Here is a 27,175-nt window from a genome sequence, read left to right as displayed (position 1 = left end):
TTCCTTTTAGCTCGTACTGATTTCTCTACTTCATTTTGATAATTGAATGAACAACACAACGAATTTGTGTCACACTGTGGTTATAAATAACTTGGAAGCCACTATATGATTTGGCCACAATCCAACTATTTTTAGTTTGGTTGTTAAAAATGAGCTTAATGATCCACTCGATAATTATGAGTGAAGAAAGTATATTGGAGGGCTTGACCCCAGACATTTAGAAGAAGTAAAATATTAGTATTGGGCTCTTGATTCATTTGTGTCATGTATTTCCTTTTGTCAGAGAAAAGCGGCTGGCAAAGGCACATTGGCCCAAAAGTATATTGAATTAATGGCTGTAATGGAACACATGCAGGTGAAGTTAATGTAAGTATGACCACAATGGTCAGAGGATGAAGACTGCTAGCCAGAGGGTTTAGCTGAAAAACTGCACTATTGGCTACTTTTGTCTGTTCTGTTTGCTTTATTTGGGGATGGGTATTTATGAATCTTCAAGAGGCAGTGAACTATACTATTATCATAGGAACATCTATCCTTACAGTAGAGATGTAGTGATGAAGGAAGTCAAAGTGTATATATGTTTATGTTGAGGGAGTAGGAGTAATCCAATTCAGCATATTTATTTTCTTTTGTGCCAGTACTGGGGCTCGAACTTAGAAGCTATGTGCTGTTCCTTAGCTTTTGTGTTCAAAACTAGTACTGTATCCTTAAGCCACAGCTTCGTGGCTAGCTTTCCTTTCCAGGCTGCTTTACACCTTGATCCTCAGATCTCCTTCTCTAGAGTAGCAAGAATTACAGGATGAAGCTACCAGTGCCTGGCTGCAGTATGTTTCTAAGTGACTACTTGAAATAAATGGGACTGGAGTGGGAAATACTAATAGGCAGTTAGAATTCCTAAGGATCCTAGGAGAAGAATATGGTCACATAGACATATATCACATACTTAAGTAGGTAGGAAGTGCATCTTTTCTGGAGTATAAGAACTATAAAACTTGGTTTTATGCTTGTTTTTTTTTTTTTTTTTTGTCGGTTGTGGGGCTTGAACTCTGGGCCTGGGTGCTGTCCCTCAGCTCTTCAGCTCAAGGCAAGCGCTCTACCACTTGAGCTACAGCGCCACTTCCGGTTTTCTGGTGGTTTATTGGAGATAGGAGTCTCACGGTCTTTCCTGCCCGGGCTGGCTTTGAACCGTGATCCTCAGAACTCAGCCTCCTAAGTAGCTAGGATTACAGACGTGAGCCACCAGCACCCGGCTTTGTTTTTATAAGACATATAAAACTTTGGTTTTAAAAGTACTGAGAAGAAGGGACACTATTAGTTTGTTGGATCACATCAATTACATGAAGCTAAAGTTAACTACTGAAAGGGGATTCCCTGGCTATTCATGGAAAATTTCAAATACCCAAAAGTCAGATTTGCATAAGAAGTGATAAATATGTTGTATTCTTAAATCATAGCATGATGTCAACTCCAATGTAACAAGAGTAACTCTGGTACCTCTGTTCTTGGTTAATCAGTGAAACTCTTGCTTTCTGTATTTGTACCCATTAGAAAGATTCATCTAGTCCCCACTGCTTTGTTTTTGTTTGTTTTTACAAAATGAGTTTCTAATGAGTTTCTATATCAAACCTATTTCCACCCGTCTCCATTTTGTTGTGTTTCACTGGACTTCATCCACACCAGAGAGGTTGAAAGCAGAGCCAAACAGGCAGAGGAAAAGTTTGATGAGGTAAATGAACAGCTTCAGTTTACACTCATAAGGAATAAAAACTTGGAGAAGGAACTAAAGGAAAAAGTCAAGAGCTCTAAAAAGGAGGAGATACAAGAAGTACCTGAAAAAGTACCTGAAAAAGTCCCTGAAAAAGAAAATGAGAAAGAACAATTCAACAAAGAAAAAGAAGAGAAAGAACAAAACAACGAAGAAAAAGAAGTCACAGAAGCAAAACAAATTAAGAAAGTGAAAGTTGAGGAGGACGAGGGAGCAGTGGAGGAGGAGGATGAAGGAGCCAAGCCACTAGAAACTTGCGCAAAACGTAAGAAGAAAGGTAAGAGCTGCTTTCTTATTTTGCTTTATTTAGGTTTTATTTATGAGATAAAACTTGACTAGCACACAAATACACACACACACATAATTTTTTTTTTTTGTCGGTCATGGGGTCTGGGCCAGAGCCTGGGCGCTGTCCCTCAGCTCTTCAGCTCAAGGCTAGCGCTCTACCACTTTGAGCCACAGCACCACGTACTGTTTTTTCTGCTTATGTGGTGCTGAGGAATGGAACCCAGGGCCTCATGCATGCAAGGCAAGCGCTCTACCACTGAGCCACCGTCCCAGCCCAACACACAAATATTTTAAAAGAGCTTTTGTGACTTTAGTGCTGATGGTCTTAGTCTGTATTTCTCAAAGGCAGTCACAGGTGGGAGTATACATTTGATTATGTTATTGACACAATTAACAAAATGGAAAAACAACTCACAATTGTAGATGAATAAACTAACTGAGATACAGTCTGTACTTTAAAAATTGTCAGATGGCTGGTGTGGCTTAAATGGCAAAATGCCTATCTAACAAGTACAAAGTCTGCAATGTTATATTAGTAATAATAATAAATAGCAATAGCTTTTGTTGGAGGAATGGCTCAGTGGTATAGTATCTGTCTGGCAAGCATTAGGCCCTGAGTTCAAATCCTAGTACTGCCCCCCTGTCCCTCCCAAAGAAAAATAAGAAAACTAAGAACCAAAGAAAAATAAGAAAAAAACCTGGCAGAGATTTTTCAAAATGAAAGTTGCTTATCAGAAGTAGCAACTTAGAAGTAGCACCATGGCTCATGCCTGTCATTCAAGCTACTTAGGAGGGTCCCAATTTGAGGTAGTCTGGACACAAAAATTCATGCAACTCTTTTCTCAAATAATAACTGGGCATAGTTTTATACCCTGGCATTGTGGTACATCCACACCAGCACAAAAAAGGGCTGGAGATGGTACAGCACCTCCTTAGAAAAGTGCAGGGCCCTGAGTTCAAACCTCAGTACTACACATACTCACACAAGTGGCGCCACATGGTTTTACAGATAATACATATGGGAAGAAAAGTAGATTTAACCTTTTAGAATATAATTCGTTAGTCTGCAAGGATAGTCCTTTAAAGTGTTCATATACTTCTATCTAGTAACTTCAGTCCTGAGACTAGACTCTAAAGAAATACTTGGGCAGGGACTGGGAAGGTGGCTCAGTGGTAGAGCCTTGCATGTATGAGGCCCTGAGTTCGATTTCTCAGCACCACATAAGAAAAAAGAAAAAAAGCCAGAAGTGGCACTGTGGCTCAAGTGGTAGAGCGCTAGCCTTGAGCTGAAGAGCTGAGGGACAGCGCCTTGGACCAGAGTTCAGGCCCCACAACCGGACCCCCCCCCCAAAAAAAAAAAAGAAAAGAAAAGAAAAAAGAAATACTTGGGCAGGATGATGTGCATCTACTGTCAAGCTACTCGAGGCTGAGGCTGGAAAATGCTTGAGTCAACAAGTTTGAGACTGGTATGGGCAATGTAGCAAGATACCATCTCAAAGAATACGATAAAGTAAAATTGAACAATCTTAGGAGCTGTAATATAGCTCAGTGGTAGAGCACTTGCCTAACATGAGTGTCAAGGCCCTGGTTTGATCCCCAGCACTGCAGAAAAAAATCCTAAATACAAGAAAAAAAATTAATGTACAGAGTGTTCAGTGTATTAAGTGTAATAGCAAAAATAGAAACAACCTACTTTTTTAATCATGGAAGAAAGATTAAATGAAATTTTTTTTCTGTCAGTATACTTGAATACCATACAATTATTACAATGATTTTACAAAGAGCTTGTAATAACAGGAATTTTTTTTGTTAAAATATCAAATGCAGCCAGGCACCAGTGGCTTACTCCTGTAATCCTAGCTACTCAGGAAGCTGAGATCTTAGGATCACAGTTTGAAGCCAGCCCAGGCCAAGAAATCCCTGAGAGACTCTTATCTCCAATTAACCACTCAAAAACCAGAAGTGGAGCTGTAGCTTGAAGTAACAGAGCACTAGCCTTGAGCAAAAGAGCTGAGGGACAGTGCCCAGACTCCTGAGTTCAAGCCCCACAACCAACAAAATATAATAATAATAATAATAATAAATTATATATATATATAATATAACAACTAGAATATGGCCTGGAGTTGGTGGCTCATGTCTGTAATTACAAGTATTCAGGAGGCTGAAGCCAACTCTAAAGGAAAATCCCTGAGACTTATTTCCAGTTAACCAAATCAAAAAGTTGGAAGTAAAGGCATGGCTCAGGTAGTAAAGGGCCAGCCATGAGTGAAAAAGCCAAGAGAGAATATGGCGCCTGGAATTCAACCCCCACTACTGGTGTGCATGCATGTGTATGTGTACACAAATGCACATGCACCCATGCAGAAATAGAATATGAGCCAGGTGCCAGGATCTCAGTTCAAAGTTAGCCCAGGCAGGAAAGTCTATGAGACTTTTATTTCTAATAATTTTTTTAAGCCAGAAATGGTGCTGTGGCTTACCTGGTAGAGCACTAACCTTGAGTAAAAAAGCTCAGAGACAGCACCCAGGCCCTGAGTTCAAGTTCCAGGACTAGCACAAAAAAAAGAAAAGAAAAGAAAAAGGAAAGAAAGAAATAAAATATGACACAATTTTTTTAGGGCTACAAAGAATACCAGAAAGAAACATGAACAAACAGTGATAGACATTGTCTCTGGGTAATGAAGGTTATGGAGAATTTTGTCCTTATTTAATGGTTTGGTACTTGTTGGATTATCTTTTGTTTTTTTTTTTTTTTTTAAAGAAAACCTACTCTAGTTCTGCAGGAAAGGAATTAACCTTTTCATTTTCTTACCTCTAGTTAGTGCTGTAGTCTGCCTACAGGTAATTCTCACTCAGTACCTCAAATGTTAGAGATTATAGTTTTGATTTTTAGTTTCATCCCCATACTATGGTATGTTCCCAGAACAGCTCCAGGTTCAAGGGGGAAATATCTACTTCAGCTTTCTCCTATTGTTCTTATTTCACCTCCAGCAAAAGCAAAGAAGGGAGCCAAACTCATAGTCTCCAGGCCCAGGTAGAGGGGGTGCTACACCATGTAGAGGAAGAGTGTGAGGCCATTTTCTCTTCTGTCAGCTTTGAACTGGTGAAATGTTACTTATTCAAGTGTGACAGTCCTTTAGCTTTAGGTTCTGAATATTGGTGAACTGTTTTCATGAATTTTAAAACATTCCATTCTCCCAAATTCTGGATGCAGTAGAATCATTGAGTCAATTATCCTGATCATTTGAAAACTAGACCATTTCCAGATTTAGAGAGATGAGTATGCAAACCACATAAAAAATTTATATGGGGCCGGGAAGGTGGCTCAGTGGTAGAGCGCTTGCCTTGCATGCATGAGGCCTTGGGTTCGATTCCTCAGCACCACATAAGCAAAAAGAAAAAACCTGGAAGTGGTGGTGTAGCTCTAGTGGTAGAGTGCTAGCCTTGAGCTGAAGAGCTGAGGGACAGTGCTCAGGCCCAGAGTTCAGGCCCCATGACCGGACCAAAAAAAAAAAAATGTTATATGCTACTGGAGAAGTTACCTCACTATGGAATGAGGGACTTTAATATTGCCCATTTCCACAAAGCTCTTACCTGAGTTAAGGTAGATAAGTATATCTAGTTTTCCTTAGCTGCAAGCAATAACCTATACAAACACCTCACCTTAAGTCATTCATTCCAGATAACACCATCAGTCATTTCAGAAGCTTCAAAAGTGAAAGGTAAGAAGCTTTATGAAGCTTAAGGAGAGCTGGCCCAAGCAAGGGAATCTCCAGGCCATGTGGATGACTAGAACAGTTTCTAGGAGACCCCCCAAGTCAGACTCCTGTCTTAGCAGGTAGCCACTGCTATATTTGTATGGGTCCATGTAGTGAAAACTGTTTTCCATTTCAGTGAAGGAATGGAAAATTAAAATAAAGTTAAAAAGCACTTAGTCAGATATTATTACTACAATATTCTAATTGTCTTTATCTTTTTATAGGAGGACCACGCAAGGTGGGTGAATCAAAATCCCATTCTAAATCCAGTAACAAGACCAAATCCAAGTAGTAAGCAATGAGCCTTGGGGCTCACAGTGGCTTGTGACCCCTGAACATACCCAGATGTTGCTCCACAGCAAGGCAGACTCCCTTTTAACAGCTACAAAGCCACACTATACAAGCCAAGAGCATTTCCTATTTAAAAGAACAGCCATGACTGTGGTGGAGATAGTGTATTAGTTTGCTTCCCAGATTAAAAACAGCTTATGCAAAAGTTTGCTAGCCTCTTTGCTTGACTTCCTGAAAGGTTTGTTACAAATGTCTGCAAAGAAGAAGATAATGTCTTTTTGAAGACTTTGAACTCCATAGAGAAGCCTGGAAAATAAAATTTAAAAAACTTTATACTTTTTCAATTTGGAAGACAGGATTATGATAATGCCCTAAGTTTCTGTAGCATTTTCAGATTTCTTCTAATTTCAGGCATTCTTATGATTTCTCTGATCTTCACAGTGATGCTATGAATAAACGGGGAAATCAGAAGATGAACTGAAGCCTCACTGAGGCCACAGAGCTGACTGGTGCCAGAGCCTACAGTTTGCTGGACTCATAGCTATACTGTTATACAATAGCAAAAGCTACTAGGCTTTGGCTCAGATGAATTCCTTTTTTTCCTTTATTTTACCACCTTATTTGTCTGCTCTGGTCACCATTCTAAATCCATTTAGGGATGCAGAATTGATTTTCCTGCAGAAAAAAGTTGCAAATGACAAACAGATGTGCTGGGAAGTCACACAGCCAGGGCTCACTTCTACCTCCAGCTTCAAATTCACATCTGCCTGCCTAGGCCTCTCCTGGCCATCATCAGATTGGGGCAATTCTATCCTTTCCTTCTGAGAAAAGAAAGCATGGACTCCTTTAGACACTTGGGCTATATTCATGGCCTAACTGACAGGCAACACTATGGCTCTAGCAGATTTGGGAACTTTTTTGTTTTACATGACTACAGATTTTTTAAAATTAATTTCCCAGTCTGTGGGAATGAGTGGTCATTTTTATCCAAATCAGTAGCTACCATCTCTAAACACAAGAGCCTTCCTTGCCCCTTAGGATGTGTCAAACACTACATCAATCCATTGAGTAGAAGGTTTGGTGTCAATGCCAGAGCAATATCCACTACTAGCTCAGTTAGAATGAGGTATTTGTGTTGGAGTGGTTTGGTTACAAGCCGCAGGAACCCACTCTTGACAGCTCAACTCATTGAAAGGATTTTTGAAAAGCCCGACAGTGGTCAGGCTACTTGTATGGCACTTGGTAGCACACAATTCCTCATATTCTTGGCTGCATTAGTTTTCCATCACTACTAGAAGTGAAGTGCTAGAGGTGAATTAACTTATAAAGAGAAAACATTCATTTGGCTCACAGTTCTGGAGGTTCCAATCCATTGAGTAATCCATTGCTTTGGGCCTTTGATGACCCAAGAACATTCACTCTGTGAGCCAGAAAACAAAAGAGAAAGAACAGGAAGAGACCAGAGTCCTACAACCTCCTTTAATAGCGTAATGCGGTAGGCCCTAAGGTTCTTTCACCCCCAGTGACTCCCACCCCTGGGATTAAGCCTTAGGGATCGTGGACCTTAGGAGGATACTCATTCAAACCACAGCATTGGCTTTCTCTAGCTACCAGTTCTACTGTAGGCCCCAAAGCTCTAGAGTACAGTCTGCCCAATTCTGGTCTTCTAAATAGTATCTCACCTATCAGCAAGCATTTTCCCACATGAAGCAAGGGATTTGATAGGCCAGGTGTCATTAGCTCATGCCTACTGCTCAAGAGGATGAGATATGAGGATCATAGTTGAAAACCAGCCTGGGCAGGAAAGTCCATGAGACTTTTACCTACAATAAACCATGAAGAAGCCAGAAATGGAGTTGTGTCTCAAGTGGTGGAGTGCCAGCCTTTAGGAAAAACTAAGAGACAGTTGCCCAGTCCCTGTGTTTGAACCCCAGTATAGCACATATGCACATGGGCACACATGCACACACATATACTACAAGGATAGCTGCTGTAGCCTACGCCCTAGAGCCTGCCTACCTACAAAACTGAAATGCTTGCTATCCCAGCCTGAGCTGGTGCCCTCTAGCTACACTGATAGGAAGCAGCACCTAGAGCTCATCGGAACTTCCCTGCCTCAAATATGGTGAGCCAGTCTCTCAGAACCTCAAGGCAAGTTTTCACTTGAGATTGCTAAGCAGGTCCACCAACTTCCCTTACCCCCACCTGACTTCAAAGATTTGACAGCAATCTGATAAATTATATACACACAACCTATTTATAGTGATTCTTCCTCACATCTTAAAGCACCAATATAAGACATTTTTTGTCCTTTTATTGATTTTTCTATTTGACACAGCAAAGCCCATACAAAGAACTGTATTTAACTTCTCCAGTCAGGTGTAAGTTTGGTATATCTCTTTCTTGTGTTCATGGAGGAGCTGTCATTGCTGTGAGACTCTCAGGGCTGGGGATGAGGAGGACATATTAGACAAGATGTTGAAAAATTGGGAGTGTACTGGGAGAAGCCTACATCTTAAGCATCTTGTGGCAAGGGCTCAGAGACAGGGCTGTGGCAGTTGCAAAGGGGCTGTTAAAGCGGCTAAAGAATATCTAGTAGTCAAAAGGATACCTGAACTAAGTCTTCAGTCAAAAGTGAACTACATTTAGACATTAAATTCTGTCCAGATGAGAATATTGATCAAAGATCCTTCCAGAAGTATTCTTTCAGGATGACCTAAACTTGTCAGATTGCTTCTCTGTCATTATGTCACTGTGTTCTTAGTACTGGCCACATTGTGGCATAATACGTGAGAATGTTCCATTTGGTAACCAAAGAAGGGCAGAGGAGGAGGACTGAATGCTGCCTCTCGGGTGTGGCTTTACTCTATAACATGGGAGAGTCTTTCTTCTTGGGATTTAGTGGCTCTACAGATTTGGGAGAACTTGGCAAGGGGATGCTTGCTTGAGTTCTGTTGCTGGGAGAAGACAGGAAATTTAGCATATCAAATGGCAAAGGTAAAACCACAGTGGGAGGTCTGTCTGTGGACAACGACTGAAGGGTGTGCAGATATCGAAGCTGGACGGCAGCTGGGGTGCCTGACAGAATCTCAGCTGCCATCCTTAGGGACTCGGAGGCAGCCTTTTCTCCTTCTGCAGCGATCATCTGAAAAATAGAAGAAGGAAAGCAAAGTGATTATGCTTCACTCGTGAAGGTTTCACTCACTATTGGTTGTGATTCAGCCAACAAGCACTGTACATCTCTGAGGTGGCAACACCAAGGAACAACTTCAGTCAGCATCCTTTTAGAAGGATATGGAGTGGTAAGATAGACTGTTATCAGTTGAACTTAAGATAGTTTGTCCAAGGCCATGACAAGTGAAGCAAAGTGTTAGAGGAATTACTAATGTCTAGGGAGCTTGAAAAATAAGTAGAATTTTGCTGTCTGGAAGAAAAGCTGGCATGGAACATGAATTGGTTCATTTCAACTTGGTCTAAACAAATAGGCAGGACACAGGGACATGGCTTAAGTGGTGGAGCACCTTCCCAGCAAGCACGAGGCCTTCCTTGAGTTTAAAACTTAATACTGGAAAAAAAAAGAGTTCACATCTATAATCCCAGCTACTTGAGAGGTGGGCTGAAAGATTCATGATTTAAGGCTGATCTAGACAAAAGCATGAGGCACTATCTGAAAAAATATAACTAAAGCAAAAAAAAAAAAACACGGGGTGCTCAAGGGGGCACTTGACCAACAAACTCAAGGCTCTTAGTGTCAAGCCCCAATCCCTATCTCCCCCAAACAAATGGATAACTTAGTAGCCAAATGTCACCTGGAAACAGGCTGGGAAGATGACAGTTATCTTGAAACAACTCTGCCAGAGGACACCTCTCTCTCTTTCTCATAGTGTCCCAAAGTGATCGGCTCTCCCTTGTGGTTAGGGATTTTTCTCCTTCACCTACTCTGTTCTTTGAGAGAAATCTGCCTCCCTTTGAGAACTCTACCTCCCTTTATTCCTTCATCTGTAACCTATTCCTGTACCTAGCAGGAACAGGTGGCTGAGAGTACTCAAGGAGAGATGCCTGTGCAAGAAGAGGGATTGGGGGTGGGGGGAGATGTTTTTAAGGAGGGGGGGCAGAAGCCACTGTTGGCAGCAGCTTTGGGGAGAGGGGCAGGCCTTTCACAGATCAGAGGCTGTGACCACCCTGAGACACAAGCCAGATTCCTCCAGCGCCGGGATGAAGGGAAGGTGAGCAAGCAGGCCTGCCTTTAGGTTCTGTGGTGTTTCTCAAAGAAACAGCTCAGTGGAGGGTGGGGTGCCTGGTCCTGGCTCACCCGCACTTTGGCCTGTCTCTGCGCTTCGGCTTCCACAGCCAGGGAGTGCTGAAGCCCAGCCGGCAGCCTCACGTCTTTACTGAAAGAGAGAAGCGGGCAGGTGGGTGTGGACTGGACACTGACAGCCAGGGCTTCCTGACAGCCTCTCTACTCTCTTCCATGAGCAGCAGATGGGGTGTGCTGGGAAGAACATGTGGGGATCAGTGCCTCAAACAGGAACTGCAGGGAGGTGCTGCTGGTCTCTCCCTACACCTTGTAGTTGGCGTTCACAAGTGGTTGGCATTTCCTCCACTTAAGATTTAATCTATATCCCAGCCGTTCCATATGAACAATGCAAAACAGCCTTGACTAGACATATCATTTATATCAAAGTGAACAGGAATGTGCCTAAGTTTAGAAAAGAACTAGTTTTGAAGTGATCTGACTAAATAAGAACAATCTTAATATAAAAGGTACCAAACTGGCTTCTTGCCCTGATTATATCTAATGCTTATACAGCTTAGCAGTTCCTCAAAAAGTTCTAGAGCTTACCATATACTCCAGTAATTCTACTCCTAGGAATTTAGCCAAGAGAGTGGAAAATGATATTCACACGAAAATCTTGCTAATGAATGTAGTTGCAGCATTGCTTCCTAACAGCCAAAATGTGGCTGAGTGATGAATTTGATTTTAAAAAGTTATGAAGGTCGGGCACCAGTGTTTCACGCCTGTAATCCTAGCTACTCAGGAGGCTGAGATCTGAGGGTCGAGGTTGAAAGCCAGCCCTGGCAGGAAAGACTATGAGACTCCTATCTCCAATAAACCACTAGAAAACCGGAAGTGGCACTGTAACTCAAGTGGTAGAGCGCTTGCCTTGAGCTGAAGAACACAGGGACAGCACCCAAGCCCACAGTTCAAGCCCCACGACCAAAAAAAAAAAAAAAAGTTATGAAGTGCTGGTCCATGCTATTACATGGGCTTAAATGTTGAAGACATTGTGCTAAGTTGAAAAGAAGCTAGACAAAAAAAGGTTTCATGCTATGATCCCATTTATGTGAATAGGTAGAAAGAAACGAGTGGTTGTCAGGGCTTGTGGGGTGATAGTGAGGGAAGAGTTCCTACTAGATAAATGCAGGTTTTCTTTTGCAGTGATGAAAGTGTTCTGAAATTAGATGGTAGTTATAAATAAATATGCTAAGGCACCTAAGATGTACAGATTTTGTGGTTTGTTTTTTTTTTTGCCAATAATGGGCTTGAACTCAGGGCCTTGAGCTCTTGCTTAATTTCTTTGCTGAAGGCTGGTGCTCTACCACATGAACTTTGCTTTAATTTCTGACTTTTTGTTGGCTAATTGTAGCTAAAAATGTCTCAGATTTGTCTGATCTGGCTATCTTTGAACCTGATCTTCAGATCTCAGCCTCCTGAGTAGCTAGGATTACAGGTGTAAGCTACCTCACCCAGCAACTATGCAACTTTAAATGGCTAAATTGTAGTTTTATGTCAACCCTGTCTTTTTAAAAAATGACTTTTTAATACATAATGAAAAGAACCAAGAGTAATTTGTCCAATTGTTACAGTGTGTGTATATTGGCTATGAGATGTTAGGTAATTTTTTTTCTCTTTTTCTAAGCCTGTACCAAGGTAGAGAGAGTACTCAAAATAAATTTTCAAATGGAAAATGAAACTAGAATATCTTCCTTATTGTACTGATCTTCATGGTTATTTTCCTACCCACATTTCTGTTCTCTCCACTTTGATGCCCCAAATGCAGGTCACTGAATCCAAGGCAACCTGTGGAGGGAAGAGTTGGGATGTCAGTGAGAGGCTTGGGTAGGAGAAGAGCAACCTGTACCTGTTCTATATTAAGAACACTTCCTTTGAGAGGATGCTACTTGCTTGCCTGCCTTGGTTAAGCCTCACAGTGCATGGTGCAGAGTTGTTTTACTTGCAGCGTGCCACTCAGTAATCCTTTGTGGGACTAAAAACCATGTGGTAGGCCCCCAAAGATGTCCATGTCCCCATCCCTAGCACTTATGAACGTTAGTCCAAGAAGCACTTTACAAATGAGAGAAAGTCAAAGGCCCTTCAAATGAAGATATCTGGGTAAGCCAGGTGGGCTCCAGATATAATCACAGGTGTCTTTTAAGAGGAAGGCAGACTTGAAGGGGAAGCATGGATGGAGTAGCGCACTATGGAGATGGAGGGAGGAAAAAGGGGCTGGGCAAGGCTGACAAGATGCTGATAAGGGCACAGGATTGGATTCTTCTCCCCAAACCTCCTACGTTGTACACATCACAAATATTTGGATACTGCGTCTTTTTAAAATTAGTGATGACTCAGGTTGCATAATGCAGTCATCGAGCAGTTCCTCTGATTCTTAGTGTCCTAATATCGGAGGTTCTCCTTCCTACATCTGATTTACAACCTCCTGACCCAGTTCTGGGCTTAGGTGCCCCGTGGTTTCAATGATACAGTCAGTCACTGGTGGTAATGCACTGGACTGGCCAGTTGTCTGGAATTCTGCTTTGTTCTTGTGTTTTCTTTCATGAGTCTACTTGGGGACAGTGTTCACTTTTCTCTCCTTGAACTCCAATTAAATCCAGACAAAACACTGTAAGATTAATCATGGAAGGCTGAGCGGCATCTTAACCTCTGAAAGTCTTACTTGAAACTATATTTTTTTTCAATTTTTTATTGTGAAAATACTGTACAGAGGAGTTACAATTACATGGGCCAGGTAGTGAGTACATTTCTTATCAAGCATTGTTGCCTCATGCTTTGTTTCCCCTTCCCATCCTCCTCTCCCCCCAAAAGTTGTAAAGTTCGTTTTTCGACATAATGATTTGTACATCTCATTGTTGCAATGGGTCCACCTGTATCCCTATTTAAACGGTTTGTTTTTTCCCTTCCACAAATTATACCAACATCAAATACAATGAAAGCAGGGGTTATACCGTGGGGGAGGGACATACAAAGCAACAAAGAAATCATCTTATAAGTATGTTAGAAACAATCACATGACAGAAAAAAAAATTGAATACTTATCTTGGGGTTCATTTCACCTAACATCGACTTATCTGACCTTTTCTGCTTGTCTCAGACATATACTAGATATTGCAAATAAGGGAAACCATGTTTCTTTGAGCCTGGCTTTCTTCACTTAATATAATTTTTTCCAAGTCTTTGAAGCTATCTTTATTTAACTGCATATTAACTGTACTTCTCCCCAGCTAGACTCTAAGCCCCTGGGAAGCATGTGCAGTCACCTTGGTATCTCAGCAGCCCCTCCACCCAGCCCTGGCAGTTCCGTCACTCCTTCCAGCAGCCACTCCCAACACTGCATACCAAGTACTACTTCACAGAGAGTGTGCACTCCATGGAGTTGAGAGGCTCAACTAGAGACTATAATTGATTCAGAGGCCAACTGGGAAACCTCCTAATTAACTCTCTGTCCCCTAAGGGATGGCATCTTGAACCACGAGTGCTAATTACCTTTACATCTTGGGCAATACTCTTCCTCTCCAGAAGAATTTCAGTGAGGGAGCGATGTGCTAGCAAGCGCTTCATGGTAGTTTGCACCAAGAACTGGATAGCTTTGGACACATGAGCAAGACTGCGTAGGAGAAGAGAGGCATTTTCCATGCGGTAGTAGCAGACAGCATCTATCTCCATTATAAACATGTCTTTAGTTACAACCTAGGCAGAAAAAAAATGTGTGGATAACAGGCTGGGTTCTTGGACTCCTTCCCTCTGTGGGTGGAGAGCTAAAGATATTCAAAGTGATTTTTTTCTCAGAGAAAGTATAGCATGGAAAAAGAAAAATTAGCCTATCCTTCATTCAAAATAGACCTGTTTTAGCCAGGTGCTGGTGACTCACACCTATAATCCTAGCTATTTAGGGAGTAGATATTGGAAAGGACATCATTTGAGGGCCTGCTGGGGTGAAGTTTGGGGAACCTCATCTTAATAAGTAGCTGGGTGTGGTGATGTAGCTGTCATCCCAGCTATGAAAAGGGCTGGAGGCATGACTCAAGTGATAGTGCACCTGCCAAAAGGCACGAGGTTCTGAGTTCAAATCCTTATACCACCAAAATAAACCTGTTTTTAAAATTATACTAAGAGCTGTACACACTAAAGAGCTGTATATGCCAGCTGGTGGTTATAGGGCAAGAATACAGAAGTTGATGGATCAGGATTACTGGAAACTAGCATAGGCATCGGAGATCCTGTTTGGAAAAAATACAAAACCAAAAAGATACAATACTAAAGAACTCATAATTTAAAGGAATCCTGTTGTAATTCCTTTAATAAAAAAAAGCAGTAAACTATAATTTGGGGTGTCAACATTCAATTGGTTTTACATCAGGTCTTTCTAAATTTAGGTCAACCAAATCTACTAAAAGAAAGGCATGTTCTAGAAAAGTAGCACTCTCACATAGCACGGATGGAGTGGAATGCCCCATCAGCTATGTGGGAGGCTAAGATACGGAATCATGGTTCAAGGGCAGCCTAGGCAGAAAAGTTCATGATACTATCTCACTGGGAGAAATTGCATATGGTGGCTGCATGCCTGTCATCCCAGTTATAGTGGGAAGTGAAAAACAGGAAGATTGTGGTCCAGGCGCATGTCTGAGCAGGAAGCAGCAATACCCAATCTCAAAAATAAACCAAAAATAGTAGTACAGCACCTGCTGGTTGTACACTAGAAGGCATTTTGATGGTACATATGAAAAGCCCTTCAAAAGCTGTACACACTCAACATTTCCACTTCTAGACTAATCATAGGGACATTATAAAGAACTTAGCTAGGCTGAGCACTGGTGGCTTATGCCTCTAATAACAGTAGCTACTCAGGAGACTCAGATCTGAGGGTTGAGGTTCAAAGCCAGCCCAGGCAGAAAAGTCCATGAGCCTCTTACTGCCAATTAACCACTAAAAATCCTAAGTGGAGCTATGGTTCAATGGCCAGAGCACTAGCCTTCAGGAACAAAGCTTAGGGACAACATCTGGACCCTGAATGTGAGTCCCAGGACTTGCACAAAAAGTAAAATAATGAGCTAGAAACAGAGCTAACCTGAAAAAAATAACAATATATTGTTGGGTAACGAGCAGGCTACAAAATAGTATATATAAACTATGCATATAGTATGATATACATACACACATATGTAATTCTATAAATATACCCACATAGAAGTTTGGGAGGTTATATGTCAACAGGTAATTTATGGGTAGTGATGTTAGGGTAAATATGTTTCCAAATGGTTTTATGTGTTACAGTATACATAACATAAAACGACAATATGACCTGTTTGTCTCTGTCTCTTGTCTCTGTCTGTCTGTCTGTCTGTCTATGCATATGTATGCTGGTCCTGGGGCTTGAACTCAGGACCTGGATGCTCTCCCTGCTAGGCTAGTGCTCTGTCATGTGAGCAGTAGCTCCACTTCCAGCTTTTTAGTGGTTAATTGGAGATGAGAGTCTCACAGATTTTCTTACTCAGGCTGGCTTCAAATCATGATCTTCAGATCACAGCCTCCTAAGTAGCTAGGCTGACAGGTGTGAGCCACCAGTGCCTGGCTTGTCGGAACCATTTTAAGCACACAACTCTGAATTAAATACTTTCATAATATTGTGCAACTTTTCTATGACTCAAAATGTTTGTAAAACAAACACTGTACCTATTAAACAACTCCCTAATTTCCTCTCCTCTTGCTTCTGCAAAGCACCATTTTACCATCTGTCTCTGTGATTATATGTCTTTTTGTGGTTGCTTAGTTCATTAGCGTGATGGTCTTGAGCTTCATCCATGTTGTAGAATGTCTCATTTTCCTTTCTTGCAGGGGTGGAGAATGTCCTGTCTGCATGCTGTGTAAGAACTCATGAGATCATTTGGAACAGGACAGGACAGACACACATGCTTCTTGAATATTTCTTACTTGCTGCTCATAACCATCTGCCTGTATTGGTTATTTTGTATGACATTGTAATGATATAAATATCAAATGGTCCTTAGCAGGAAAAAGGTTCCCCATCCCTCTAAGAATGAATAATATTCCATTATAGGTTCCATAGCACATTGTATCTATTCAGCTATCCGTGGGCTGGATCTCCTGTTTAGCTGTTGTAAATAATGCTGCTAGGAACATGAATTTCTTCAGGACTCTGCCTTCAGTTCTTTGAAATTGCTAGATTGTATAGTGATAGCATTTTGGTTGTTTTGTTTTTGTTTTTGTATTTCAGTCATGGGGCTTGAACTCTGGGCCTGGGCTCTGTCCCTGAGCTCTTCAGCTCAAGGTGAGTGCTCCACTACTTGAGCCACAGCAGCACTTGTGATTTTCTGATGGCTGGGTTGGCTTTGAACTGTGATCCTCAGATCTCAACCTCCTGAGTAGCCAGTGCCCAGCGAGCTGTCCTCTGGAGATGGTGTGACACCATCTTGTTCTCACATCAGCAATGCACACATGTTCCAGTCACTCTTCATCCTCCTATTTGTTATTTTTGGTTTAAAATTTTTTTTCGTGGTAGTCAGGTTTGAACTCAGGGCCTCACACTTGCTAGGCAGGTGCTATACCACTTGAGCCATGCCCTCAGCTCTCTTATGATTTTTTTTACACTAGCTCTTTTACTGATTACGAAATGGTATGTTCTTATTTTAAGTTGCATTTACCTAGCAATTGGTGATGTCAGCCATATTTTCATGTGTTTGTTGGCCATCTGTATATCTTCTTTGGAAAAATTTCTATTCAAATCTAGATTGATTCTCAAGAAATAGAACCAATAGAGTGTGTGTGTGTGTGTGTGTGTGTGTGTGTGTGTGTGTGTGTGTGTGTGTGTGTGTGTGTGTGTGTGTGTGTGTGTGTGTGTGTGTGTGTGTGTGTGTGTGTGTGTGTGTGTGTGTGTGTGTGTGTGTTGAGCTATGTCTCTAGTCCTTAATTCAACATTTACAGACTTAAATTCTAATTTCATCTAAAAATTACTTACCAAATAACATCCAAATGTGTTTAGCTAAATGTAGACTAAATGACCATTCAGTAGATAAATAAGATTAATAATCATAAAGGTCTTTATCCATGTTTGGGTCAGGTCTTTGCTTATTTTGTTGTTGATATATATAAATTCTTTATATATTCCAGATATTTATCCCTTACAAGCCACATGATTTACAAATATTTTCTCCCATTCCCTAGGTTGCCTTCCGTTCTGTTGCTTGTATCCTTCCTACACAACTGTTTTTAATTCTGATGTCCACATCTCTACTTTTTTTGGTCCTACTTTTGAGCATAGTCATGTAAATGTGGGGGAAAAGCAGAGGCCACCATTCACCTTACCTCATGAAAGGGTATCTCCAAGGTCTGGAGACGGAGGTCAACCTTGTAATAGGTGTCCAGACAGGGCAGAAAGAAAAACAAACCTAGAAGAGGGAGAGGAAGAGGGACAGGTGAGTAACAAGTGTGAAGACAGTTTGAGGGTCACTTTTTCAGAATCAGAATGCACACTGCAGTGCTTGCCAACTACACAGAGACCACTGTGAAATTCCACCTCTGTTCCAGTGGTCTATTTTTGTAGCTAAGATGTAATCATATAAATTTTTATCCAATCTGAGACACTATGGAGTCTAAAGGGGATCTTTATTCCAACTTACTTTAGGACCATAGAGGTAAACAGGGATTCTTCTTAGCTTACTGCATAGTAGGTCACTTTGGTCATGGTGCTGACCTTTCTAGGCTTAACCACATACCTGCCCCTTCACCAGATTTGAGCTCCATAAGTATAGTAGCATATGCCTCACTGTTAATCTTGGGAAATAGTTTAGTGCCTTTTAGTGCTCTGGGAAATAGTTTTATATGAGTCACACTTTAGAACCAGCAATCTCCATGCATTTATTTCCTAAACTGCAAGCCCCAGAGGTAATCAGAATAGCAGTGCCATGATGCTAGTAGCATTCTGGCTAGCTAGCTGGTCCTCACCTACCCACTGCTATGTACAATAAACACCTACAGATGGATTGAGATTTTCCTCAAATCCCTTGGCTATTGTGGGCTTCTGTATGAATCACAACTCTGTTGGAATCAGCAAAACCTCACAGAGCTCAGGATCTATCTAGGGAACAACTCAGCTACCAGGTCTCCTCAGCCCCAGTGAAGAAGGCTCCTGAACACCAGGGTCAGAGCAAGATGGCCCATGTCCTGGAGCTACAGGGTATGCTTCTCTTTCTGTGTGGGCCTGTTTATTGGGTTGTGAATCGCTAAACCCTGTTTATTTTTCTCAATTCTGTGGTAGGTACAATGATTCTCGATTGGATTCTCTCCCTTCACCGCTTCATTCATCTATTCCTCTCCCCTTGCCCATCCTCCTTCAAGTACCCATTCCCTGGTACTTATTTTGTTGGGCTTTGGCTTAGTCTTTCTAAAGAATTATACTATTTGAGCTCTATCTTCTGGTTTTAACAATCTCCTGTTTATCCAGGTTTGGTCTGAGCAGTGATCTTCCTATTTATACTTCTTATGTAGCTGGGATGAGAGGATCATGCTATTGTGCACAGATTTTTATTGGTTGAGATGGGTTCTCAAGAACTTTTTGCCTGTGTTGACTCCAAACCACAATCTTCCTGACCTCAGCCTTCTGAGTAGCTAGGATTACAGGCATGAGCCACTAAACTCTGCTGCTTCTTGTACCTTTATGACTGACTTGGATCTCCAAACTACTATTTTTTTTTTTTTGTTTATACCTCATAACCAGCCTGGATCTTCACTTGATTTTAAGGTTCTAGAAAGCAGCCATGTTTGACCATCCAATTATCTTCATAATTTAGCACAGAGGGTCTGAAACTCAGGAATGGTTCAATCTATTTTACCAGCTAAAGACCAATTTGTCACTGAGATACAGAACTTCCTTGTCTTCCATGATTTAATCTGGCCCCTTGGATTCTGGACTAGTTCAGCTTTTCTCTGAGAAGTTACTCGACTCCAACCACACCCACGATCCTCAGCCCACCGTCCAGATGTGGCTCCCAAGCTGACTTGCTATTCCAGTCAGCCTGACCCTGGTATACATACTCCAGCTCTGCACCTAGAACTTGGTAGTTATGACTGAACAGTCTCTTAATAACTTCCAAAGTTTATAACAGATTAGGAATATGGATTTCATGAATCAAGTAGCTTCATGTAACCTAAGCTCTGTGTTATGTGTATATAGATTAGAGAAATCAAAAATTTAGAAGTAAGTGAGGGTGTGGGTTAAAAAGAAATTTTTTTTTTTCTTACCAGGACCTTTGGCTCTTCCAGGAAGCAGGTGTCCCAGTCGGAAAATAATTACTCTCTCATACTCTTGTACAACCTAAAGGGAAATGTGGGAAATGCAATTCTCTCAAATTACTTCAAGATAAAAAATAACATCTTCAAAGGCACCAGCCTTTTGAGAATAAGCCTAAGTATCAGAAATAATTTGTTCTGAGAACTCAAAATAAGTTTGTATTACTTGATATTCTTCTTCTTTTTTTTTTGGTCGGTCGTGGGGCTTGAACTCTGGGCTTGGGTGTTGTCCCTGCGCTCTTCAGCTCAAGGCAAGCACTCGACCGCTTAAGCCACAGTGCCACTTCCAGTTTTCTAGTGGTTTATTGGAGATAAGAGTCTCACGGACTTTTCCTACCAGGGCTGGCTTTGAACCTCGATCCTCAGATCTCAGCCTCCCGAGAAGCTAGGATTATAGGCGTGAGCCACCGGCGCCCGGCTAACTACTTGATATTCTAACATCTAGATTTAGTACCTGTAGAATTTCAGAGAGAGACCAATGAAAAAGTATAGTGACCAATTTTAATTTTTGAGTCTGCAGGCAGAATTTTGATTAAAAACTTAATTATGGTCTAAAATGCTTCCAATTTGATTTCCCAAAAGCAAATCTTATCAGAACTTCTTTGAGCTTCTATCTTTGCAGTGATTTAAGCATTGCTAGCTTTTCTATGCATCCCTCACTAGCTACTGAACACAGAGAATATATCTTAAAAACACATTTTGTTCCAAACTGCAGTTTCTTCAAAGGCTGCTTCAAAAGGGGTCCAGTGGACTTTAATTTGCCAGTTCTCAAGGACCTTGAAAAGCTCAGCACCCTGAAAATGTGTAGAGATATTTTGAAATGACAAAAAGATTATCTGTGTAGAATACTCAGTCTAGTACAAAAGAAAAATATTTTTTTAAAAAACCAATTCTACTTTTTGGCCCAGTATCAGGATATGAGGTCTCCCAAATTATTTGATCCTACTTATTTATACCCATCAGACTGTGATATAGACTTTTTTCTGTACCTAAAAAATGCCTGATATGGGGCTGGGAATGTGGCTTAGTGGTAGAGTGCTTGCCTAGCATGCATGAAGCCCTGGGTTTGATTCCTCAGTACCACATAAACAGAAGTGGCACTGTGGCTCAAGTCTCAGAGTGCTAGCCTTGAGCAAAAACAAGCTCAGGGACAGTGCCCAGGCTCTGAGTTAAAACCCTAGGACTGGCAAAAAAAAAAAAAAAGCCTGATAACATGGTTTTCAGTATACATTGTTGAATGAAGAAATAATGTGTGATCATAGACAAGTCCATTTTCCTCCTTCATCTTTCTTTCACCTTAAAGCAGCAACATAGATGATTCTGTATGATACTGTTTTGCAAGCACTCTTTGAAAATTGATTTCTTTCTTTCCTCCTCCTCCTCGTCCTCTTTCTCCTTCTTCTCCTTCTTCTCCTTCTTCTTCTCCTTCTTCTCCTTCTTCTCCTTCTTCTCCTTCTTCTCCTTCTTCTTCTTCTTCTTCTTCTTCTTCTTTTCTCCTTTCTCCTTTCTCCTTTCTTCTTTTTGTGGTGCTAGTCCTGGGGCTTGAGCTCAGAGCCTGGGCACTGTCTCTGAGCTTGCTTGTTTTGCTCAAGGCTAGCACTCTACCATTTGAGCCACAGATCCACTTCTGGCTTTTTTGGTGATTAATTGAAGAGTTTCATAGACTTTCCTGCCCAAGATAGACTTGAACCACAATCATCAGATCTCAGCCTCCAGAGTAGCTAGGATTAGACACATGAGCCACCAGCACACAGCTGAAAGTTGAATTTTGTCAAATACTATTACAGTACTGTTGCCAATAAGTCTTTTTTGTATGCACCCTTTCAAAAGGTGCTTTGGCACAACAGAAGATCAACTGTCATAACTGTCTCTTCTACCCAGGCCAACCAGGGGAGGGTACTTCACCAACAATAGATGTTTGATTGGTTCAAACACAATCTTCATTTGCATAGCATACCATGTTTGGTGGAAACAGGAACTAACTGTTGTGATTCCTATAGACACCCTTGTCCCCTCCCTATACTGAACCTGGAAGATAATTTAAGATAAATAAGCCAGATACAGAACATTAACTACTGCATAATCTCAAGTGGGATCTAAAAAGGCTGAATTCATAGAAGCAGAGAATAGCACGTGCTTATTGGACTTATTGGAAAGTTTAATGAGGGATAAAGGTTCAGTTATATAGGATGAATGAGTTCTGGGGTCTAAAATACAGAATGATGATGACAGTTAATATTATATTGTAAGGGGGCGGGGAGGATTGGGTGGGGGGGAGGATGGGAAGGGATAAGAAGGGGAAACAAAGGAGGAGGCTACAATGCTTGATAAGAAATGTACTCATTAAAAAAAATGTACTCATTATCTTGTAATTGTAACCCCTCTGTATAGTATTTTCACAATAAAAAAAAGAAAAAGAATATTATATTATAAATTTGCCATTTGCTGAGAGATTATCTTTAAGTGTTCTCACCATGCACAAATAGTAACTATGAAGTAATAGAGTTTGATGATCATGGTCATTTCACAGTAGATATGATGTAAAAGCATTATATTGGGTTTGGGGAGTGGGAGTAGCATGCTTAACTAGCATGTGAAAGCCCTGGGTTAGGTTCATAGTGTAATAACCGGCGTGGGGCCCAATAATCTGCGTGGCCCTGTGGCCCGGCCTGCTGAAGGGGGCGGGCACAGGCGAGCCTCATTGCTCCACAGAGCCGGTCACAGGACAGAGCAGGACATTGATTGGCAGATGTCACCGTAGGACGTGCAGCAGGAGGGGTGGGGCGTCGAGCCTCACAGGGTGAGCTGTCAAGAAATTATTGGACAGTGGGCAACTTGGGGGAGGAGCATGAATGGCAGTTGGAAAACCATTGGGGGAGGGGGGGGTGCTGGGAATCAACCATTAGTCCTGAGGAGGAAGGAACAGATGGAGAGCAGTAGGAGTGGAGGGAGAGACGGCAGGAGGGGAAAGCCTGCCAGAGCAGAGCAGGGCAGGCCTGTGAAGAGTGGAGAGGCCTGCAGAGGAGGAGGAAGGGAAGAAAAGGAAAAGCCTTCCCCTTTGGAGGTTTGGAGCTTTTGAGCTTTGGAGGTCTGGGGTTTGGAGGTTTGCAGACTGGCTAATTGGTGGTTTGCTGACCGACTAATAAAGGTCGGGGCTGCCTTTTGGAGGCTTGGAGGTTTGGTGGTCGAGGCTGCTCTTGGTTCTGGGGATCTAGCCCAGGACAAGGTAGTTGCAGGACCCCTATCTGGTGTAAATAGTGTAAACTTTTCTTTTTTTTTGGTCCGGTTGTGGGGCCTGAACTCTGGGCCTGGGCGCTGTCCCTCAGCTCTTCAGCTCAAGGCTAGCGCTCTACCACTTGAGCCACAGCACCACTTCTGGCTTTTTTTTTTCTGCTTATGTGGTACTGAGAAATCGAACCCAGGGCCTCATGCATGCAAGGCAAGCGTTCTACCACTGAGCCACCTTCCCAGCCCTGTAAACTTCTTTTGTCCACCTTTCACTGTGCCTTGATGGATTGTCTCGCTTTTCAGAGGTCATAAGTATAGCACCACAGAAAAACACATTGTATAATAAATATACATAATTTTTACTTTTCAAGTATATCACAATAAAACTGGAAAAATTTAAAACAACTTTAAGAAAATGGAAACTTCCCACTAAAAATCCAACACCAATTGGCTTCACTGGTGAATTCTGCCAGATACCTGATGAGATGAAAAATTATTAACATCTCTCAAATTCCCCACCTCCTCCCCAAAAAACCGCAGCACAAAGAAGTCTTCCTGAGATATCTCTAAGGCCAGTATTATTATCTTGCCACCAAAACAAGTCAGAGCTACCACAAGAAAACTATACAGTATATCTTATAAATATAGATATAAAAATCTATATTCCCTGTCTTTCCTCCCTAGTCTTGTCTCTCAACTACATAGGCAATGCCTCCCAATAAATACCCAGCACTTCTAATTCTACCTCAGCATGTGTTTTCTGAACTGGCTTGGGACTTGTTTACTTCAGGGACTGGCATATGTCATGGATGAATGTCCATGAGCTATAGAAGTTGCCTGAGAAGTTTCCTACCATGTCAGGAGTGGATGAGTAGGTGTCATGCTCTATTCTGGACCACCAGGTGTAGATGAACTATATGTGACCCCTTCCCTGAAGGGCCTCTCAGTCTAATGGGTGATAACAAGCTCTCAGTAAATATGCATGTGGCAAATGGAGGAGTGGGGATCAAAGTGGCCCAGGAGCACAGGGAAGGGATTGTCAGTCTGAAGGACTCATAAAGGCTTCATGGGAACATTTGAGCCTGGTCTTGAAGGAACCAAAGTTTCATGGAGGGTAGGTAGTATCACAGGCACCCCAGACATAGCCACAGCAAAGGTGGCCTGCTTTGGTCATTAAGAAGCACCAGGAAATTACTTGTTGAATCATCATGGAAACTCACCTTTATGCAGAACCAGATAGAAAAGGGGAAAGTCAGGATGACGAAGAGGAGGGAAGTAAGGACAAGAAGCCACTCGAAGGCCCCTAAACCGGAAGACTTGATTCCTTAAAATAAAAAAGAATTGTATTGAAACTTTTCTATATTCACTGTATTCACTTGTCAGTACATATTTGATATCAGCCTTAGAGCAGTCTGGCGATGTTTCAGAAATATTGGAATGAACGCAGACATAAGAGTGCTCAGAGGGGCTGGGAAGTTGGCTCAGTGGTAGAGTGCTTGCCTTGCATGCCTGAGGCCCTGGGTTCGATTCCTCAGCACCATATAAGAAAAAAGCCCGAAGTGGCGCTGTGGCTCAAGTGGTAGAGCGCTAGCCTTGAGCTGAAGAGCTGAGGGACAGCGCCCTAGCCCAGAGTTCAGGCACCACGATCGGACCCCCCCCCCAAAAAAAAAGAGTGCTCAGAGTTCTCAAGACTGAGGAGGTATGGTCCGTATGGGCTGGTGGATGGTAGAGCAGGTTCTGGGGACAGGCAGCCAGGAACACTGGACCAGAGTCCCAGTGAGTCTCATGTCCACAGATGACATTTAGCAGGGCAGAGGACTTTTTTTTTTTTTTGGTCGGTTGTGGGGCTTGAACTCTGGGCCTGGGCGCTGTCCCTCAGCTCTTCAGCTCAAGGCTAGCTCTCTACCACTTGAACCACAGCGCCACTTCCTTTTTTCTAGTAGTTTATTGGAGATAGGAGTCTCATGGTCTTCCCTGCCCAGGCTGGCTTTGAACCGTGATCCTCAGATCTCAGCCTCCTGAGTATCTAGGATTACTGGCATGAGCCACCAGTACCTGGCTCAGAGGACTTCTTTAAACCTAGTTTCCTCATCTTTGCAATGAGGTAGTTATACTAAATGTCTCATATCACGTAAGGCTGAAATCACATGTACAGATAAAGACAGAGCTCAGGGTCTTACCTTCCATGAAATAACTTCCCCATCCCCTACCAGCTCTGAAGTCTGAAATTCCTCCACTAGAGTTCCTTCATTGAGTTCTATCTATGAAAACCACAGAACATGGTGTAATTGAGCATCTGCAAAAGCAAGTGCTAAGGAGCTGGATGAAGAACTTGCAGGATGGTAAATGAAATAGTGTTAAGGACGGTTAACCTTGGGAGACACAAGGTCTTGCAGGTTTTCCTTTATTTTGTGTTTGCATGGCCTAACATAGTGCTTGATGCAACATACCAGCTCAATAAATACTTAGTGAATAAAGAAGGGAGGGAAGGAGGGAGGGAGGAAGGTGACCCTTTATTCCCCCCGCCCCCCAAAAACTGATTTTGGAGTGTGGTGCTGAGGTAGAGAATGTGGTCTCTGTTTCCTGGGAGCCTCAGACACTTCCCTGGCCAGGGTTCAGCAAAACTGCCTCATCCTGGGGGACTTGTCACCCTACTTTAGGTGTCTTTGTTCTAGCTGCTAAGGACATGGAAACCCACAGAAGTGCTGCTGTTAACCCAAGGCCATGGCTAGTTGGTAGCAGTTAGCAGTGATACCATGACAGAAACCAGAAGCAGCACCCATAAGGGTGGGCACCTGAGTCAGAGGCTTTACTCCAGAATTTCTACTCTCCACTCCTAGGCAGAGGTCTTGGACCAATTATTTAAAATTTCAGTATATGTTTCCTCATCTGTGATAAGGGACTCTGAAACAATGTAACAGCCAGTGTGTGCCTGGCATATAGAAAGGGCTCCAGAAGAGAGGAGGATCCTTTCCTCGCCTACCTGACTTCTGTGACCTGCTACCGTAGCATTGAACCCAACCATCCTTAATAACAAAGGGTTATTGGTTTGGCATTAATACAGCCCATTGAAACTACATCCCAATTGTAGTTTTCCTCAACTTGTAGCTTTCTATGAATTGGCATACATCACATTGCTAACAATGAGGGAGTGTGAAAATACAGCCAGCAGAAAGCTATGTATATAATGTGCTATTCCTTATTTTCCTTTCAATGTCTACCATCCGCCTATTTCAGGTATAATGAATGTCTTCCATTCATTACATACCTTTGTTTCTAAGAAACTGCTTCACCTGCAGAAGTGAAACGGTCACTTTTTTGTGCATTCCCTCCTTGGAGCTGATGTTCTTGTTGTTTAGCTACAAGGAATCAACTGCAATTGAACATCTTATTTCCCAAGCTCATCTCATTTTATTCTCACAACTGCTTAACTAGAATTGCACGGTTGATATTTAAATTCAGGCCTGTCTTTTCTTTATTTGGCTCTGCCCTTTGGAAAGAATGCCCACCCGAAGAACACATGAAGTGTATCTAGCTAAGCCTGCGGGGTGGGGGTGCCGGGAGGAGGGGCCTAACCAAGGCCCGAGGCTCCCAGTGGCATCTCGGTGTACTTTACGTCTCCATCCGCCCTTCCCCGGCCGCGAGCATCGCCTTCGGCTGGGTTGCGTGCTGCTGGTCCTGGAGCACACGCCCCCCTCGCCTCTCCCTGGCCTCAGTGCGTGGCTGGCCCTGAGCCCCGGGACGTCTAGCTGCGGTTCTCCGGATGCCCGCGGGGCTTGCGAGCTTCCCGACGCCGGCTCCAGGTGCCCGGAGCCCCCTCGGTCCTACCTTCCTCAGGTCGCTCACTCTCCAGCAGCGCCATCACCTCGGTGCCCTCCTCACCAGAGCCGCGGACCTCGTCCACGTCCACCACGGTGGCGGCGGCGGCGGGGACCCGGGGCTCCCCGGGGCTCGCAGCCCGCGCGGGGCTTCCTGACCGCCCGGGGCTCCGCCGCTGGTGCCCCGCATCCTGGCGCCCGTGCTCTCGGCTGCGCTTCTCGGCCTTAGCGCGCCTGCCTTCCTTGGGGGAGGATCTCCCACTTCTTCCTGGGGCCTCTCTGGAGTTGCTGCGCGCGCTCCTCTCCATGCTCAGATGCAGGGCAGCAGCGGGGCGGGTGAGGCCGGCAGGGAGCGCAGCCCGACCTGGCCCCTGAAGAGGGACGGAGGGCGGGGTCAGGGCAGGGAAAGGGGCGGGGCGAT

The 27,175-nt window shown here is 42.8% G+C and overlaps 3 protein-coding genes across 5 annotated transcripts in view; 2 read left to right on the top strand and 1 right to left on the bottom strand.

The window, feature by feature from the left end:
- Positions 1 to 6,319, top strand: part of Axdnd1 (axonemal dynein light chain domain containing 1) — a 70,351-nt gene extending 64,032 nt beyond the window's left edge. Inside the window, exons 23-25 of the mRNA XM_070034364.1 lie at positions 284 to 366; positions 1,681 to 2,042; positions 6,039 to 6,319. Of these exons, the coding sequence (XP_069890465.1) occupies positions 284 to 366; positions 1,681 to 2,042; positions 6,039 to 6,106 (513 nt within the window). The 3' untranslated portion in view covers positions 6,107 to 6,319. The remainder of the gene's footprint in view (positions 1 to 283; positions 367 to 1,680; positions 2,043 to 6,038) is intronic.
- Positions 6,320 to 8,385: 2,066 nt separating this feature from the next.
- Nphs2 (NPHS2 stomatin family member, podocin) lies at positions 8,386 to 27,090 on the bottom strand. 3 transcript variants are annotated; one of them, XM_070034360.1, is made up of 8 exons: positions 26,765 to 27,090; positions 24,157 to 24,260; positions 19,661 to 19,733; positions 17,726 to 17,808; positions 13,889 to 14,092; positions 12,132 to 12,187; positions 10,418 to 10,496; positions 8,386 to 9,250 (listed from the first exon to the last, which is right to left on the bottom strand). In XM_070034360.1, exons 1-8 carry the CDS (start codon positions 27,060 to 27,062, stop codon positions 8,972 to 8,974), a joined length of 1,176 nt encoding a protein of 391 aa, XP_069890461.1. In that variant the 5' UTR covers positions 27,063 to 27,090; the 3' UTR covers positions 8,386 to 8,971. The 3 variants fall into 3 exon arrangements, with proteins under 3 accessions (XP_069890461.1, XP_069890462.1, XP_069890463.1); XM_070034362.1 differs by having other exon boundaries at positions 9,186 to 9,250; positions 10,350 to 10,496; XM_070034361.1 differs by lacking the exon at positions 10,418 to 10,496 and having other exon boundaries at positions 12,128 to 12,187.
- Tdrd5 (tudor domain containing 5) overlaps positions 22,660 to 27,175 on the top strand; it is an 82,907-nt gene continuing 78,391 nt past the window's right edge. The window contains exon 1 of the mRNA XM_070034355.1: positions 22,660 to 22,772. The gene's annotated coding sequence lies outside the window, so the exon portion shown is untranslated. The remainder of the gene's footprint in view (positions 22,773 to 27,175) is intronic.

This window comes from Dipodomys merriami, unplaced genomic scaffold (genome assembly GCF_024711535.1).
Source record: "Dipodomys merriami isolate MVZ:Mamm:240054 unplaced genomic scaffold, mDipMer1.0.p SCAF_24, whole genome shotgun sequence".
Classification (NCBI taxonomy): domain Eukaryota; kingdom Metazoa; phylum Chordata; class Mammalia; order Rodentia; family Heteromyidae; genus Dipodomys; species Dipodomys merriami.
This window is presented reverse-complemented; position numbering and strand designations above follow the sequence as displayed.

Excerpts from the sequence above, each read along its gene's own strand:
- Nphs2 (XM_070034360.1), bottom strand. The coding sequence starts at position 27,062 with ATGGAGAGGAGCGCGCGCAGCAACTCCAGAGAGGCCCCAGGAAGAAGT. Across the intron at positions 17,809-19,660 it reads TGGAAGAGCCAAAGGTCCTG|GTTTGTTTTTCTTTCTGCCC; the intron begins GTAAGAAAAAAA and ends TCCCTCTTCTAG. Across the intron at positions 10,497-12,131 it reads AAAGTGGAGAGAACAGAAAT|TAAAGACGTGAGGCTGCCGG; the intron begins GTGGGTAGGAAA and ends TCTCTCTTTCAG.